The 19,164-nt window shown below is 36.1% G+C and overlaps 1 protein-coding gene across 14 annotated transcripts in view; it reads left to right on the top strand.

The window, feature by feature from the left end:
• Positions 1-19,164, top strand: part of VPS13B (vacuolar protein sorting 13 homolog B) — a 485,731-nt gene that overhangs the window by 145,832 nt on the left and 320,735 nt on the right. For all 14 annotated transcript variants that reach the window (XM_082316760.1, XM_082316766.1, XM_082316768.1 and 11 more), the window contains 2 exons: positions 9,182-9,316; positions 10,178-10,351. In XM_082316760.1, the coding sequence (XP_082172886.1) occupies positions 9,182-9,316; positions 10,178-10,351 (309 nt within the window). The remainder of the gene's footprint in view (positions 1-9,181; positions 9,317-10,177; positions 10,352-19,164) is intronic.

Raw genomic sequence — 19,164 nt, 5'->3', positions numbered from 1 at the left:
TACTGTCTGAGAGGGAAATCATGGGGAGACTGTTCAAGATAATACTGATATACTGTATTTTAATCTTTTCCCATGTAATTTCTGTCATGTTTTACTTACCCACCCTGTCTGAATTACTGTCTTCCTGCCATTTCCTACTCCTTTGCATTCAGTGTCCCCAGCAGCATCCTCCGTTGTCCATCTTTCAACCACGCGACTGCTGGTTTTCTTCACCTCCCAACTGAAAGATGTTAATCTTCTCTTTTGCTTTCCCCACCATCCCCAGCAACTCAGGAAATCAAACTGTTCATGATTACAACTTAAACGTTAGTTCTTTATTATTTTTTGATAACACTGTTACTGAATACATCTGCTATTCTTTTGAATTTTTACAAACCTTTGCAGTTTCTTTACTTCTTGAAGAATTACTGTGTCCATCCTCTAGAATCCTTAGTTTGTTGACCTTTTAACTGGTCCATAACTGTTCTGTCCTATATGCAATTATCTCAAATTGAGCTTGGGAGAGACTTCAGTCATTACATATTCTGTTTGACAGCAAGCAGGTCATGCGTGTTACAGGGAAGCTCACAACTATGTGTAGGTCCAGGTGAGATCGGCATTTCTTGTCTCTTGCATACTAGGTATGTTGCATAGCACTTTAAGGTTTGCATCTGCTCTGGTGAATGAGGCTTTTTAAGGGCAAAGGAATACAAACTCATAGGAAACCAGGCTTTATTAGTTTCATAGTTGCCAAATAGCTTATTTAAATAGATAGGTCTTAGAGAAATGAGCTCCACAGTTGAAACAGAAGGTGATGAGATCTGAGATGAGCTCTGGTTCCTCTAAGACTTTGTTCTTTCATCCTACACTTTGCTGTCCTAGAAAGCTGTAGGTGTCCTTTTTCTCTAGTTGCTACACACCTTTTTACTAAAAGAGCTGTAAAATACAGGCTTTATTCCAGAGCCTAAGATATATTGCGCCTTATGCTTAGCACATTTGAAGAGAAGGCATTTAAACTGGTACTGGATTGAACTTGAACTAGACTTGATAGAAAATGCAGTTCAGGTTTTTTGTGATCATATTAGCATATATTAATGAGAAAAAGTGTTTTAATATACTTGTTGAGATTTTGTGTGAGCTGTTGAACTTATCCTCAGATACAGCAAAACTACTGTATTTGAAAGGGATAGAAGTTTTAGAAGACTAAGATGGAAGCAATGATTGCGAGTGCATGCTTCCAACCAAAGGGTGTGCTACTAGGGGTGGAAACTGTAAGCTCTTTCCGCTGTCCATCTGTCTGTCTTTTTCAGGATCTTGCTTCAAATACCTTATGGTGAAAGTTTCTGAAGTTCTCATTTATCTGTATCCTGGAAGCATTTGCATCCATGTCATTTTTAGCATTTGTCTATTGACAATGTATAGATACAAGGATTGATAGGACATGCTTTTTGAGAGTTAAAAATTCAGATTCTCATAGTGTTTCTGCGTTTTCTTGGAAGACAAAAGTTATGCATTAACTTGAGCTGCTACCATTTCTCTCAAGTGATACAGCGGTATCCGAAATGCAGCTGCTGAATTGTGCAGATAGGAAAAATCAATCTTTTTCTTCTTTTTGAACCTCTGTTTACAACAGCAGGAACAGTGCCACTAAAGCCACTTTAATCCTGTGTCCTGACCAGTGTCATGTTGCCAAATCTAAAATAATAGCTTCAATTAGCTGTGCTTATAATTGACGATGCCTAAATAGCCTGAATGTTAGCAATAGTAAGGTTAATAATAATAAGTTGCCCAAAACCACACTTTTCACAGCAACGTTTTAGAGCTATTTGCAATACTATATATGTTTAAAGATGGAAGGTGGTATTCCTTCTCTAAATGTTGGCTATTTAGATCAAAAGGAGCAGCAGTCAGACTATGCATAGATTGTGTTTCTGTACCCTATGCTGAGAATGTTTCAGGATGGTCCTTGTCCTTTTGATAGGTTGTGGTAGTAAGTCTGTGAATGTTTGCTGGCCAGCCTTAGTACACTGAGTAAAGGGAGTTCTGAAACATTTCCCAGCTCTGGTGTGTTTTCAGAAAAGTTTGTGGGTGTTTTTTTTTTTTTTTTTTTTTTTTTTTTTTTTTTTTTTTTTTCAGTGGTAGCTGTTCAGTTCTATAAGCATTCAAAATTAAAGCATTATTTTACCTGACTGGATAATCACTTAAAACAGACTATCAATAAAGAATTATTCAAAGGTGCTTCTGACCTAGAATGCCTTAAACATATTATTCCAAATGTTCTGTGATTTCTTCAATATTGGTTTTCAGTCTTTGAATCACAGGTTTCTTATTTAACTGTCCACTTGAAGCCAGATTTTAGAAAAATCAAGAAGTTTGTGGATTAAGGCAGATGGGGACCTGTACAAAGGCCGTTGTGTGGAGTCTTGAAATGGGAATGTAGCAATGGGCATTTGCCAGATTTAAGTGACTCTCCCTGTAGGTGAAATCCTGTTGTTCTTTAGCAAGCTGGGAAATTTTTTGCGATATGTAAATCTCCATTACTAAATGACAGTCCTACATCTGTTTTAGTGTTTAGGAAATGGAGAAGCCTTAATTAGTTTGCAGGCAGTTTAAGGATTAAAGTGGTTAGTTACAGAGATTTTAATATTGATCTCCAAGGTGAAGACCAGTGTATGACTGGCTGTGTGCTTGGCCCTGAAATCCGTCTGTGAAAATACTGAAAGTACATGAGGAGATTCATTTTTGTGTTATGTGTGTGCATACATATGGTTTTTGCAGCTTATGTTCTGATGAAGAGGATGGTAGATACTTACTCTGATAAATATTTTGTCATTGTTGCCCAGGAAGAAAGCAGCTTGACATCTTTAGAGAGTATTTCAGTCTGTCAATAACTGCTTTCACCCTTCCATGCATTTACTTTTCCTTTGAGTACCATGGTTGAAGAGAAGATGAAAGCAGAGGTATTTTTCAGGACAAGTTTCTTTTAGGTGTGGAACTGTGACACAAGAAGGTCGAGACAGTAGAACATCTCTCCAGCTCACCATACATTAGAGGCAAGACAAGTCTACCTTAATCCTGTTGTTATTGCCCTGTTAAGTCTTGGAAGTGGGTGGAGATGAAACAATAATTTCTTAGAACAGTGATAGGAAGACTGAAAACTGGTTGACAGAGTTACAAGAAAATAAGTATGATAATCAGAATAGCAATAGTAATGCTAAATAAAGTTGAGTTAGAAAAAAAAATAGACCTTTCCTTTGACACCTCCTTAAAATAAGCTGCCTGAATGACTGTTTTGAAGAAGAAGGAAAATAGTAGCCCATGAGTGTCTATGTTAGGGCTGCAAAATGTGGTCTGCAGACTGTGGTGACATTAAAAATGTGGAATTGTGAACACAGTAAAGATGTTTCGGGAACTTCATCACAAAGATTTAGTTTTACTACAGAAAAAACTGAGAAAGTATTTATAACCTGGCTTCTATGTTGTAGAAAATCTCTCTTTTTCTCTGTAAAAAAAAAAAGGGGGGGGGGGGGAAGTAGGAGGGGAGAAAAAACCCCAAACTAGAGACAACCTAGTGTTGTCTCTTCAGGTGTCGTGTGCAAGGAAGCACAGTGATCAAAAGAGATGTTGACGGCCCTATGCTGCTGCTGGTTTACTGCAACGAAGAACATGAGAGCTCATGCTCCCACAGTGCTTTGAATATGAGAAGTAGGACTGATGCCAGCTAGAGCTGGTCTTTGTGGCTTCTATTATGTTTGTACTGCAAGGAGGAGGGAGTAAAGTTTGGTTTTAGCATCAAGTTCCTCAGACGTGCCATCTCTCTAACCAAGTTCAGTACAGACCTTCAGAAATTCTCACTGAGGGGCACTCCTTAAGTAGACACCGAACACAAACGAGTGTCTCTCATGAAAGAAATGAGGTTTCTCTTGTGCTTTGATTTGTTTACTAGCTTTTCTGTGTTAGTCATGTAAAACTTAAATATATGTTTCTGTGAAAATAATTGGAAATTTTTTTCCTGATTCCAGTAAGACTTAGGCATAAATGTTATTTTGTTTGGTTAATAGCTCCTTGCTTTTATTCATGGATTGATCTTTTTACTGAGTTTGAAATCATTTTGACGTGTATGTGACAGTCTTTTAGTGTATCATGTTGCCAAACCATAGTTTATTGGTACTTAATGCTTTAAATATTGAAATTTTTCCTTCTGAAGCCATAACCTAAATATGGGGAGAATTCATGTGGTGCTGCTTCTAGAAGTTTTAGTCATGCCTTATTCGTTTCCTATTTCATATTTTGCAGTTCTCTCTTTTTTATGATCTTTCTAAAGAATTATTTATTGTATTTCAGGGATTTGGCGGCACAGAGTCCTGACTCTTGTCCTCAGAATCAGTACCATACCTCTTTTGCTGGTTTCCTGTCTTTTCTATTGATCAGTTTAGATTTTGTCTCTTGGTTTTCCATTAATCATTGCAAATTCACCTTATTACAAACAGATTGATAAAAGATGTATAGGCCACAGGTAAAATCATTAATTAGGTAACTTTTTTTTAACAGGTCTTAAATGATTGCTCAGCATTAATAGGCTTGTTAGCAGAAATCCTGGGCTGATCTATAAAGACACATTTGTGACCTGCCTTTAGGTGTTTGATTCCCTCCTGCTTGCATATAGAATGTCACTGAATGCAGGGAGTTGGGGCAAGCTATGTAGTTGGGTTATGTACATGAAGAGGATCAAAGCTATGACCAGAAAAGTGGGGGGGAGGATGTGAATGCCTGCTTTAAAGTGTGGGAGAACCTTCCTCGATGGTGTGATACTTCTGTAAGTATTTCTAGAACGGAATGGCTCTTTAGGCTTGGAGTTAAAGTGAGTTAGTGTGCACAAGGTGTAAAGGCGTAGTAGATTTTAAGTTAGAAAACCTTTCTGCCTATTTTTCAGTTCTGCAGTGTGGAAAGAACAGCTTTTTAGGTATTTGGTGATGTGTTATATTCCATGTGTGATAGTCTGATTCAAATAAAACAGAATATGCTTGATCAAGTGTAAGCATGGTTACATATTGGGAAGGAAACACTTTATTTTCACTGCAAATAGTTCTACAGTGGGCAAGATGTTTCTAGTATGAAAATCACACAACTAGAAAATTGTCATTTTTATCTGGAAGCAGGCATAGGTTATATTTGGTGGAGACAGGTATATGTATCTCTCTCCATAAAGTCTTTGATTACCATGTTCCTGATGAAAATAATAAATTAACTAAAGAAAATGTGAGGAGTACTGAAAAACAAACATGGTTGCTTTGTTCTCCAATTTTGACTATGCTGAGCAACAAAGTCAAGTAAATCCCAGTGCTGCTTTTGAAAGTGTGATTCCAGAAGAGTGAGTACAGCACAAATTCTACTTTGTTGTCTTGCACCTTGGAAATAAGCCTTTCTCAGGCTTCATTTGCAGGACGTTGAATTTGGATAATGTTGCTGTTGGCAATGATAGATTTGGTTTCCCTGGTTCCTCTTTGAATTCATGCTCAATGTCTTAATTAAAATCTTGTGGAGTGTTTGTCTCCATGCTAAATTTGCATTAGTATTTGGAGGCATGGAACATTTCTTATCTAGAAGTTTTAACATCTTCCTGCTCAATCAATCACCTGAGAAAACACTACTTCTAAAAGGTTTATAAACATTGTTGGGAGGGAAGGAAGCCCCAGCGTTTACTCGCTTAAACATTTGTTTGCTGAAATAGGTATTTAAGGAATATTTTAGCTATGTGTACAACTGTTGAGACTTTGATTTTATAATTATATTATCATGATGACAGATGATAAGGGAAAATATTTGGGAAGGGCTAAAATTACAGGGATGGAAACTACAGATAGTCAGAGGCATACATAGGAAACAAGGCTTCTTTCTTCTCTATAGAGCAGCTTGCCAATTTGACAAGTTTATGAGGGGATGGTTCATCATTTCCAAAAATTTTCAGAGACTGAAGAAAATGTGCTGTTTCCCTATATTAAACCTATTCATTATAAATGGTTCACCAAAGGCTCTAAACTTTCTGTGCTTTGAAAGAGAGACCTGTAACTGGGCAAGTGGAATCACCTTAGGTTCAGGTGATTTTTGGTTTTGTGATGAAAGTCTAGTTAGACATCCTAAGTTTGTTATTCCTTATTGTAGGCTCTGTATAGGACTCTAATATTTAATAAATGGGTTTTCTGAGTATCCCTCAGTCCAGAGCTGTGAGACCTTAGCAGAATTAATTTTTCTTGCAACTTCTCTTCGATTACTGAGGTGTGCTGTGGTTATCAGGTGTTAAAACTGAGAGCAGGATGATGTTGCCATTTGATGTCAAAGCAACGTAGAAAAGGAGGGGCATGATTATGCTATCTTTTCCTACTACTTTTCTATTTTCTTTTCAAATAGTTGAAAACAACTGAGAAAGTGTTCATCCTATCCCTGTAACAGGTGTTCCGGAAAGAAATAGCTTATTACTGCTATCAGTTACTACTTCGTATGCATCAAAATATAGTTGTTAATTATATGATCATGTATTGAGGGTTTGTGGGTTTCTTGAAGGCCAAGCTCTTCAGCTTTCCTAGCTTTCCAGCATGATCCCTAACTGCTGGCTGGGTGAAAAACAGTGCGCTGCCTAGTTTGAGCTATGCTTTGCTGACTGTCACGCATATGCTGACCAGTCAGGTAACAGGACAAATATACCCACATTTTCATGAAGATTGTAGGAAATAAACGTCTTTGATAATGCTGCCGTATCTTGCTGAAATTCAACAAGTCCAGGAGTTATTTGGTGAGGGAATATGAGTGAACAGAAACAAATAGGGAGCACGATCATGTGCAACTTGGTTCCTTGTTTTCAAATATGATACTAAAACAAAATTCAAGTTACACATGTAACTAATGTGCAAAATTTTAGTCTTAATGCAGAGAGGTTGTCCAGGGTAATGCATCTAAAAGTGGACTTCATGATGGAAAACATTTAGTTTTAAAAGTACTTAATCTTCCATAGTGAAGTGAGAGAAATGTATCGGACATCACACCTTGTATTTTGAGGCATAAAAATGTTGCTGAAAGATGGAAACAGCAAGAAGCTACCAGTTTTGAGAAGACTTGAAAGATGAGGGTCAAATTATGAACTCAAATTTGTTTTGCTTTGACTGTAATCTTGGCTGCTACTAACAGTATTTTATAATCTTTGTTTTGGAATAGACAGAAGACAAGGAAAAACACACTTTTTCCTTTTTTTTTTTTTCTTTCTTTTTTTCCCTCTTTTTTTTTTTTTTTTTTTTTTTTTTTAACACAATGGCCTCTATTTGCACAAGTTTATAGGAAGTATGAGGAGGCAGAGCCAAGACTAGGAAATACCCACAGATACCCTATCTGCTTTTCACAAATTCATCTGTTGTGTCTGATACCACACCTTACACCAAAGGGGATTTTCAGCTTTAAAAGAGGCTTACCCCGGGCAAGACTGGGAATGAGGGTATATTCACAAGACTAAAACTGGTAGCTGATCTTTCAGACTGAGAGCTACTGGTAGCTGATCTTTCAGACAGAGAACCGGTGGGATGTTGTAGTGGCAGGCACACAAATGGGTTGCAGTGAGCATTCTTTGAGCCTGAAGCCTTCCTGAATCACAAGTTCAGAAAAGGCTGGGCGTACTTCGAACACAGAAGACAGGTTAAATTTTGATAAGAAAGTATACATAATATGTGGAACCTGCTTTCACATGGCAGTATAGTTTACTAAATACCATGGGTCCCTTTGTATGCTGCTTCTATCTTCCTACCTTGGAAAGTACTTTTTATTCAGAAATCATTTTAATGTCTTACCAGAACAAAACTTAAATAAATATATGTCAAGAAGTCTGCTTACCAATGACTTCATATGCACTACCAAATATACTTCAATGGTTAGGAACTGGAACAGGCACAGTGAACTAAGCACAATTACCAGGTTTAATCCTAAATCTTCTGTTTCCTATAATTTTTAGGAATTTTTCCTTTCTAGTTAATATATGTTAAAGGTTGTTCCTTGGGTTAAGTCTTTGAGAGGTTTAAAAAAACTGAGTTCATTCTGTAGAGAATATATTAAGTTTCTTTAATGTGTCTAACTATCTTGAAATACATATCAAAATGCTTTTAATTTTTTTTTATCTGATATTCCATAATACTTTCCTTTCATAATTATGGATTTTGGAACAAATTCTATGTTACATATGCGAGGAAACAGTTCCATAATTATACTAATGTTTGCATAATTAACAAGCTGCTTGCCAATTTTAACTGACAAATTCCAAGTCACTTTTGCATGAGGGGAAAAAAAAACATAAAAAATGGTAACTTCTGTTAGTTTTTCCTTTCATACTTCTTACAGGTGTTGAAACTATTTATTTCTAATTTGCAAGTAAATTTATGTAATTTTTTTCTGATAGGCAGCGCTGTAGAGAATAGGAGGGCTGGCTTTCTCCACCCATGCTCTGGGGCTGTTTGGGGGGCTGCCCTCGAGCTCTGCCAACATATCTCAGTCCTGACTTGTAAGATTCCCTGCTGCTGCTGCCGCGGTTCTAGGCAGCTCTTCAGAAGTGCCTGCCAATTGCACCGATTTCTTCCAACCGGTGCGGTAGTTTTCTGGTGTGCACAAATGGGGGCTGAGGAAAGACCACCAAAACGTATTTCCACTTGTGACCTAAGGCAAGGTTTGAACTCCAGTTTCCGTTGAAAAATGTCAAGTGTGCCGTTGGCCTTCTGTGCCGTTCAGCTGCATGGATTTAATGCTTTACTTTGCTACTGAGTAAAATGTTGTTGTCTAAATGTAAGCTGAAAACACTTAGTCATTTTAAGATCTTGAAATGAAAGGGTCATAATAAAAACATGAAAGAGAATAGGTGAGGTGGCGCTTATAAAGTGAAAACAAAAGTGTATGTATGTGTATATATACTTATTTACTATTCCAATTTCTAAATGGTCTTGTGTGTTTTCCTGACCGTATCTATCTATATTTTATGCATAACTGTTTGTATTAAAATGCCAATATACAGCATTCTCTCACTTCCATTTAAAAACTGTGAATCACAACAAAAATGCTATAAGAACATCTAAGGTAGATAATTAAAGTATAATTAAGTTTAAATGCCTTGGTGAAGGAATATAAAAATATTTAAATTCAACAGGCTAGTACATTTGCAGTTTTCTTTTATTAGGTGTGAAATCTAAGAATCCCCTGCCAACTCTTGAGGGCTCAATCCAGAATGTTGAATTGAAGTACTGCGGCACATCATTGGTCAAATGTGCCTCTGGGACCGTGGGATCAATAAAAATTTGTGCCAAAGCCCCAGGTATGTGCAGCTGGACCATGTAAAACTTTATTGCCTGTATAGGAGAATTGGCCTTGCTTTTTACAAGGAGAGTTACTGAAACAAGAATTTACTCATTGTTCCTATGAATCAGAGAGGTTTTTTTGTATTCTGTTTTGGGGGGTTTTATTATTATTGTTAAGTGTGCCAGGATGATCCAGTCTGGCCCCAGTATAGTCAGTTTTTACACTGAAAAAAAAAATAAAGATGTTGGGTTTTTTTCTGCTGAGACAAATACTAATCTAAAAGCACTGAAGAAACTGGAATAACTCTGCATTTTCATATTACACAGAATATTTGCATTTTGCTTTATTTGTAGCATGATTTGGATGTATTCTGTTTATTGTTTAATGTCTCATTTTCCACTAATGCTACAAGTATGTATTTTGCTTGTGAAGTTTTTGAGGGCTCTGTGATAAATAGTTTTTAAATTTCTTTAATAGAATTTTTCTTGAAGAACATGCAGGAACTTTTCTGATCAATGTCCATGATCTCCTCATATATAAAGGCAGCTAATGTCAAGAGCATTAAAAACTAGTGTTTTTAACTCTAAATTGGGTTAATGGTGATTTTTAAAGATATTATTTTATAAGGTTGGGATAGAAATTACTATTTTAAAGAGAACTCGTTACTTTATTTGAAGTCCTCCTGGATGTAAAGACGTTTACAAGATAACATTAAGGAAGCTGTTTAATAGTTTATATGAGATTGCTCTTTCTATTTCCTCTTTTAATTCTGTACTTACAATGTTAATAGCTGTTCTCTTTGGACTAGTGAATGTTTATGTGTTGAAAATTTATCTTGTTACAGTAAAGGCTGTAAGGAGTCTAATCTTTATCTTAGGTGATGGTGGAAAAGAGAAGCTGATTCCTTTAATTCAAGGCCCTTCTGACACTAAAGACTTACACAGCAGTAAATGGCTCAATGAGAGCAGAAAGCCAGAATCTCTCTTAGCTCCAGATTTGGTAGCCTTTACAATCCAAATTCCACAGTATATGGACTACTGCCATAACTCTGGTAAGTGCAAAACTCTTGTTAAGCTGGTATCGCATTACATTTTTCCTATCCAATGTAATATTCAAAAGAGGGGCTTGGTATAAAATGTGCCAAATGCCAAAGTATCTTTTTCACATACTGTGCACACATTAGAATTACTTTAGCTCACTGTGAGACACTAAAACTAAAAGCAGCATTTTGATGTATGTCTCCTTCAATAAGGAATGCTTCATTGGCTTTTTAAATTATTTATACAGAACCTTTTGTAAACTTGGGGGGGGGGGGGGGGGCAGGATCCATGTTGAAAATATGCATTTTATTCTTTCTTCCCTTTATCTATTGGGTTGAGCTTCTTATACAGAAGTTGGCATACTGAATTCAAAATGGTTCATATAAATTTGCAGCATAATTTATAATTAAATGAAGAATTTGTTTTTCATAAAATTAATAATAAAAAGGTGATTTTTAAAATGCTACAGAGCACACATTTGATGTCATCAAACTTGGTGCTGTGGTGGATTTAAATGAGAGGTTAATATTTTCAGAGATTCGCTTAGATAAATTTAAGGGTGTTCTTGACTTTGTGGGCATAAATACTCTTACCTGACATTCTTATGGTTTCTGTGGGCTTTAAACAAAACATTGGTCTGTTTTAAGCAACACTGACAATTTTGAAATGTATCTAGTTTAAAATAACTATAATATAGTTTGTGAAATACACATAGATCTAGGTTTTGCTGTCAGTATGGTGCATTTTAAAAATCATGCTTTTGTGTTTTTAAAAGTTTATCCTGTTGCTATGCTAAGAGTGGAATCAAACGGGAAATAAAAAGAACCCCAAACCATCTAGTTTAAGGAAAGCAAAAAGAATTAGCTGACCCCAATATTATGAAATACAAAAGTAAACTGAAAAGTGTGCTTTTTCGTCTCTAAGTTTTTTCATGTGTAATGGTTGTTGAATGTTGTTAGTCTGAAAAGTAACAGTGAATTTATTACCATCTTTGTAATTTTTATGTGAATATGTAAGCAACATTTGATTCTTATGCAAAGTAAATATTTGCAAGCACTGTGCACTCCAGCAGTTGGTAGGTTATTTTTTTCAGTAACTGTACTTTTATGTTTCTTGGAGAGCATTATGTTTGAAATGTTTACAGCAGTGTTTTTATAACAATTATCTTAAGTTCCTGCCCTAAAACATTGCTGAAAAGCAATTCATGATTCAACAGTCTCTGAATTATTCAGATCTGTTTTTTAAAAAAAATGAAAATCTGTTGCACCTGTTGTCTCACTGAAGTAGCTTTTAAATGTTCATAATAATAATATTTATTACTATTATTAATTATTGCATTTTCTGCCTTTTTTGAGGATCTTTTCAGTTTAATTTTCTGATTTTTGTCTTACAATATTAATTACATTTTAAAGGAGCTGTGCATACTTACCTATACTATAGAACTATTGCTTTTGGTACAGGTCACAGTACATTTTAGCCCATCACTATTATGGATAGTCCAATTAGATAGTAGAGAGTACTTGATAGGTTGTGACAGGAGATGCCTATGAGAATTAAGGCACCAACGAATGAAGTGCGGGCCAGGTTCATATGCAGGGACTTTGAGAGGCAGAAAATTGGTTTGTAATAGACAGGTTTCTGTGATACCTGCTTTGTAGATGAATGGAGATACATTTAAAATGCTAAGATTTTAGAACTGGAAATTTACTGGACACTTCACCTGCCCCCGCCCCGCCTCAGTGCCTCAGGGAAATGGTACTGAGTGGTAGTCACTAACCTGCATGCTCAGACTCTAGCTCTGCTTCTGAAGAGTGTACTGCCAATGGTTTTGTGGCTTTTGTTTTTGTTTGGTTTGTTTGGTGTGGGGTTTTTTGGTTTTTTTTTTTTTTTTTTTTTTAAATCTAGGAAAAATTAATGTTTGAACTATCTCAGGTTCTATACAAAAGATGAGGGAGTTCATTAAAGCCTTCACTTTCAAATACTTGCTGAAGGAACTGAAGCAATTTAATACAGGAGATATGGCTATCCTTTTCATTACAACTGGGAAAACTACATGGAGAGAAAAGATGAAGTGATCTGAGAGCATAAAAATGTTTTCACTGTCAGTTGCAGTCACTTCTGGGAATTAAGGAAGCTATACTGGATAATTTGACAGCAAATTCAACTTACACCTCAGGGGACTGAAAGGGTTGTTTAAAGCTGTACTACTGGAGATGATTGTGCAGTACTGAAGTTGTGCTATTTGAGCAATTTATCCTAATAATGTTAGGTATGATGTTCTGGAATAGGAATTTGGACTACAGAGAAGAGTGAAGAGAGTAGTGCAACCTGCTTGTAGAAAGATTCATTCTTTCTTCATGCAGAAAGAAGCCATCCAGGAGAGATGAGAAAAATCATCTAGATTTGTTCAGTGTTATCAGATTGCTGGAGATAGGCCAGGGTTGGCCCATCTCTGTGTACAAAGCACATATACAAATAGCTGTATAACTGATGCTCTCGCAATACACACGATTGCTCAAAAGAGCTAAGGGGGAGCAGCAGTTCCAGCTTGGTGGGATTGGGTAAGTTGTCACCCAGCACTCGGATAAACTCAGTTTACTTCTCCCCATATACAAGGATTCAGAAAACTTTGCAAACTCAGTGTCAGTGGTGCTGCTGATCACACCATGCAGCGGGGCAAGGGGTATTGGAGCTGTGCAAAGCTGAAGAGCTGCAAGTTAGCCACCTCTGTTAAGAACAGAATGATATAATATCTTTTTGTGTGTAAAACCAAGAGAAGCAATTGCAGGGGAATTTCTGGGTACCCTGAAAGAATCTCAGAATATGATACAAGGCCTATGGAAGTGACTTTTAGAAATTTTTTGCTTGTATAGAAACTGGTGAAGAAAGAGTAACTAATTCATTATGCATCTGTGAAGTTGAATGGAAAACAACTTGGTCTAAAATCAAATGAGTTATTTGGATATAAAATGCCAAGGAGGAGGTTGTGCAAATGGCATGAGGTTTTTGAATAAATCAGGGCATATCTACCTGGAGAACAGGTAGGCGACCTTTCCTCCTCCTCTCCCTGTCGACTCAGCAACTGTCTACTATCTTGTACCGCTTGAATCATATGATCCAGGGTGACCAGGATGGTTGTGCAGCTTCCTTTTACTGCTTGTCTGTAGGTGGCCCTGCAGAGATTGAGGGTGTATTTACAAATTGAGTGAATAAAGCATTTTACACTAGTACTTTATTTATTTATTTATTTCACTTGTTGTTGCTGAGAGGAAAAGGAAAAAAATACGGTTCTAGTAGTACCACACCGCATTGATTATAATCAGCAAAGGAAAAAACTCCATAAAATGTAATTCCAAAAAGGGCAGCATTGAAGTGTGTGATGTATAGCACATACAGGCAAAGTAAGTATTACATATAACAAGCGCATACACTGATGATTACTTAGCGAGAGTGTTTTACTGTTTACAAAGTCTCATTAGCACAGTGGAAAACTGATCCACCTATGGCAGAGGAAGTATTTAGAGACAAAGAATATAAATATGATTTTGTTTTGTCCTTAAATACAAGTCTGCATGCTGGTGCTTTTAATTTTGGATACTTTTGTTGTATGAAAAACTACCCCAGGTATCTCTGTGCAGAGTTGTAAAAATTGGTGGTTATGTCCCCCAGTCTTTATCTAAACTGCAGCATATAAAATAAATACAAGAGAGGAGATTATTCCATTACCCCAGGGCTTGGGAAGGTCTTCTTACTGCTTCTCTGAAATAACCCTGGCTTTATTAACCTTCGGAGCAAGCTGCAGACCTTGTTTGTTTCACCTGGCCTTTGAGAGAAATAGGGAGATTTCAAAATGAATGCTGGTGTTAGTATTTAATTATGAGCAGCTGTTGAATAGATGAGGTGAGCTGATTAAGCTCTATTTGGTTTGCCATATTGAATAATTGGGAGTGCATGCACAGCCGGTGTATGGAGAGCTTTATTACATATAAATCAAGAGGAACTAAAATAAAAAATACAATTAATAGTTTTCTTTGAGATCAACTTAAATATTCGGTAATGCAGCAGTGAAATAAGGGAGTAAACAACAGTACCTGTATTAATATCATGTTCATGCGCGGTAAACTGATACACCCACTGGAGCAAAGTAAGAGTGAGAAGGCTTCTCTAGTTTGCAAAAGCTGCATGAAGGCTGAAGAGCAAATACTCAACCTTGTAAAAGTTGGTGTTTCTCATTTAAGTGATATTTTTCTTAAACTTCCAAAGATTTTTGGATTTTTTTTTTTCTTCTCTCTCCACTGTCAATATTTTGTGAGTTTAGATAAGATCACTCCATTCTCCCCTCCCCAGGACAAAATAATTTGTGAAGTGAAAATATTTTTAAGACTGAAGAAAGCATATCTTCAGACATGAAAAAAGTGACATAAATATTGTACCAGCAGGTACGTTATTTTTTTTTTCCTGTCACAAAACAGCTGATTTTTATCTGTTGAAACTGATTTGAAAGGAGGTGAGAGATTTTTACATATACTTGTTTTTATGCGTACACACTTATATATGCCCCCAACTTCCCCTTTCTTGCAGTTAAAGCCTGTCATTGACGTATTTTTTTATTTAATTTTGACTGCTTAGACTGGGGACACTGCAAAGTCTGGATTTTTAAAGCTGGAATAATGATATTTTTTTAAGTTCTCAGTTCTAATTTAAGTGAGTGCTTGTGCTAGTAAATAAATAATAAAAAAAAAAAACTTGTAAAAGGGAATCCATAAACTAGTTTGGAGTATTTTTGAAAGATTTGGCACAATGAATGAGTAAAAACGCTTAATATATTGGAGTAATTAAAGACAATTCACATTTGTGGTTTGGGCATAAATGTGTAAAAATTATACCCATCTATCTTATTACATTTCCTTTTCTCTCTCTGAGGATTTCACTATGTACTTTATCTGTAATTGTTGCCAGTTTTCTATCAAGTTCCCACTGGGCTTCTGGTGCAAAAAATCTTATCCTCTCGATGACAGAGCTTGCCTGAATGATTTCATGCTCTTAGCATTTTTGTTCACGGGAATTAGGGGCAGAATGTAACTGCAGCTGAACATAGCATCTATTTTTGTAATTTTGAAGTTTAGACTCTGTTATTGGAACTAAATGAAGAGATGCAGGTGTTCTCCAGTTCAAGTCCTTTGGGATTTTTTGATGGTAGATGCTTGAAAAGAAAATGCATGTGTTTCCAGAGTCAAACAGCAGCTGTGGACAAGGATTTATGTTTTTCTCAGAACTTTGGGATTTCAAAATGTTACATTTAATCACATGCACAGAAAGGAGAGCAAATGTTAAAGATGTTACATATAAAACTCAGGGACTGATCTTTTTACCATACCAACTAGTTGTGGGAATAGAGGAACAAAGTGATCTTTAATCTTAATATGAACAATTTCAAAAGGATTATGATAGTTGCCAGGACTCTGGTCTTTTGAGAACTGTGCTCTTGCAGCGCACAACATTTATATCCTCTTAATTGCTTTTAAAATCTGGCTTATTCTCATATTTTGCCTTGGAAAAATACGAATGCTAATAGTATAAGTTACTGAAAACACAGTATTCATGTAGTCTTATGTTGGAGTAGGGTGAATTTAAATTCAGATAAGTGTACATTTTTAGATGATTTTTTCTAGTAATGTCCTGTAGTTTTAAAAATCAGATTAAAAATAACAGTTCAAATGCCTGAACTGCGAGACTAAATTTAGAAATTTTCCAAGTTACAGAACTTGTGGGCAGAAGTATTTTGTGGTAATGCAATTTCTCCCTCGCTTTCTCTCTCTCATGATTTTGAAATTAGTTGATTGTAGTAAACAAAATGTCTTACATCTTTTAATTTTATCAGAAGTTCAAGTCGGGGCAGCAGATGGTGGTACTACCGAGCAGTTCAGGACGGGAGGATGGCGTGGGGAAGAGCAAGTTGGTAACAGTGGGAAATGCAAGTTATTTAATACCTGTCTGAGAAAGTAAAAGCCTCTTTTAAAATGCATTTAATTTTGTACATTTACCAGCTTGTGTGTGCTCCATCCTCCCCCATTACCCTCTCAGCTCAATATATTGTGCGCTACAGCCAGGTGAAGTATCAAGTATTATATATAGACCTGAATACCTCTGTATCTACTGTCTTACAAAGATTCAGCACTTACTACTTTTTCTGAGAGGGAAGTAAACTTGTCCTCAAGCGCAGTCTGTTGCTCTACTAGCTCCAATTATGAATTTCATGTCCACGGGAGCAGCAACAGGGAGGGACATACTATACTACGCTAACTAGATTAACATTATTTCCAGTGGGTTGCATAACTCTGGCAACTGGCAGTAAGTTCTGGTTACAGAAAGGTAATTGCGCAATGCAGGAATAAGGCAGCTTGTTCAACTTTCCATCAAGTTATTCTGCAAGTCCTCTTGGTGGAAGAGGTGTTTTCATCTCTCTGCTTACATTGCATTTGGTTTCTCTCAATATGCCATAAATCCTTCAGCAATACATGTACCCTAGAATTCTGAAATTGTGCCTAAATAGGATTCTGAGTTTTGTAAAATGGTACTTGAAAAATTGATGTTAAAAAAAAGAAAAAAGCAAAAAGCTACACTCTGTCCTATCAGTTGTTAGAAAATCAGCCTGTGTCGTTAAGTTCCCTGAAAATAGTTCTGTTTTTCTTTCAAGCCTGACTGACTGTGAGAGATACTGTTCAGCTGCACTATGGAAGTCAACAGAGTAATATCTTTAGCCAAACAAGTGCTTTTGCCTTTTTCCAATTTCCTTTTCTTAATAGTATCACTTAAGAGTTTGGTAATGGGGCAAAATAAGAACAAAACTTGGACAATGAAGATGGGCACTCAACTCCAAATAGCAGGAGCCTGAGACATTGCACTAGGAAATCGGTTGAGCGAGGGAGCTGGAAAGCCTGATTCTCCTCGGGGTTAATACCTTTTTCTTTAGAAACTCATTGCCTCACTTTCTCTTTTCTTTTAACTCAGGATAATAGCGTTCTGCTTATAGATAATGTACTTGATCTTGTAGTTCTTGGGATAGGAGTTTGTGCTTCAGTATTGGCAACTGAAGATTTGAGCTCTTGAGTGGTGGGTAATATGGGATAGGCAGCCTTTAAAGTGCGTAAAGAAACTCTCCCCACCTTCTCTTTAATCAGTGCATAACCTAGAAAATTCTGTAGAAGTAACTAAAAAAAAAAGTTGTTAAAAAAACTTTTTTTTTTTTTTAAGAAACCTTTTAACTCATTAAATGTGTAAAAGTTAGAGAATGGCAGATATGAGATTATCTCTGCTGTGCTTATTTTGTGTCTATGCATGTGTGTTCCATAGATCTCTGTTCACTTTACAATCTGGCAGTATCAAAGTGTTTCATATGGCCATCAAAGTCATATTTAACACTTCCGGTATTAAAAAAAAAAAAAAAAAAAATCTAAGTGTGTGTTCAAATGATAACCTCTATTTCCATAACAGTATAGGATAATGTATCTGTGCTTCATATATTTATGAAAATGCATTCACCTTTTCCACTTGTGGCATCTGGAAAAACAAGGTGACTAGGTACTTACTGATGGTGCAGAGAGTTTTGGAAATGTGACAGGCATAGGCGCTCAGCAATGGCTGACACATAGCTTTGGACACTGAAATCTGTTTTTAATTGAGAAAATGTATGTTGGCCAACATATTGGGATAGCTCCTACTCATTTTGAAAAAATGCCATGGGATCTTTAACTTCCATTTGGACGCTTCCCAGACATGGGCATAAGGGACTGTAACTGTTTACTTTCAAATGGTGTTTAAACTGTTTCCAGGTTTTATAATTGAATTATATTGCTCTCACTACCGCTTTGGTGATGTAAATGATTCATATAACATGGCTGTTTTTTTGTAATGAAATGCTAAATAGATATCACTGAATACCAGTACACTTTTGGTGGTAAAATATAAATGCATTTTGACCAGGTCAATTTTTGTTTTTCAGATTTTCGTAACAAGTGATTAAATAACATCTTATTGAACAGAAATATAGCACATTTGATGAAAACCAGCATTAAATGAAGTATCTGCATTATTTTAATGCAGAAGTTATGGTCTAGGTATATATTTGTTTCTAAATCTAAATTTTTTTTTTCTCAGTAATTTTTATGGTTCAGCTCTGTAGTAGGTTAAAAAGAAGCTACAAGTCACTCCAAAGATTCCAATGCTCTGGTTATAATACACACATAATGGACTAACAGTCTCATTTATATGGTTTAGGATGCAGTCTTAAATACACAGAGTGAGTGTTCAACCACATTGCCCCCTTCCACCCAAACATTACTGTCCTGAAGTTCCCACAGAAGTTCCTTTCCATGATGTTACAAATGGCCATTTGTGGTCACAAAATAAAGGTGTGCCATTCCCAAGTGACTGAATAGTTAGTTTTATGTAGAAAGCAACAGTTCACAGCCAGGATTAGACAAAGCAGGTTAGAATCTTGGCAGTATATTGATGAATTTTTTTTTTTTTTTTTTTTTTTTTTTAAATTCAACTAGATAACCCCAGTGATGAGCCCCAAGCTAAGACATATTCCTATAGTTGACCAAACTGAAAATTATTTTGGTCAGATTATCTTTAAGGTGTACAATTTCAGAAACATTTAAATTAGTTTCATTTTCTTCATGTGCTGTGAAGCTTCTGAAAATCAATTTCTATTTTAATCAAAAATCTGCAAACCATATAGAAATTAGTATTGCAGGAACCATCAGTCACTTTTAACCTTTAGACCATTTAATCTCTTCTGCGCTATATGAGCTGATTTAAT

This window comes from Platalea leucorodia (genome assembly GCF_965183815.1).
Source record: "Platalea leucorodia genome assembly, chromosome: 1".
Taxonomy (NCBI): Eukaryota; Metazoa; Chordata; class Aves; order Pelecaniformes; family Threskiornithidae; genus Platalea; species Platalea leucorodia.
This window is presented reverse-complemented; position numbering and strand designations above follow the sequence as displayed.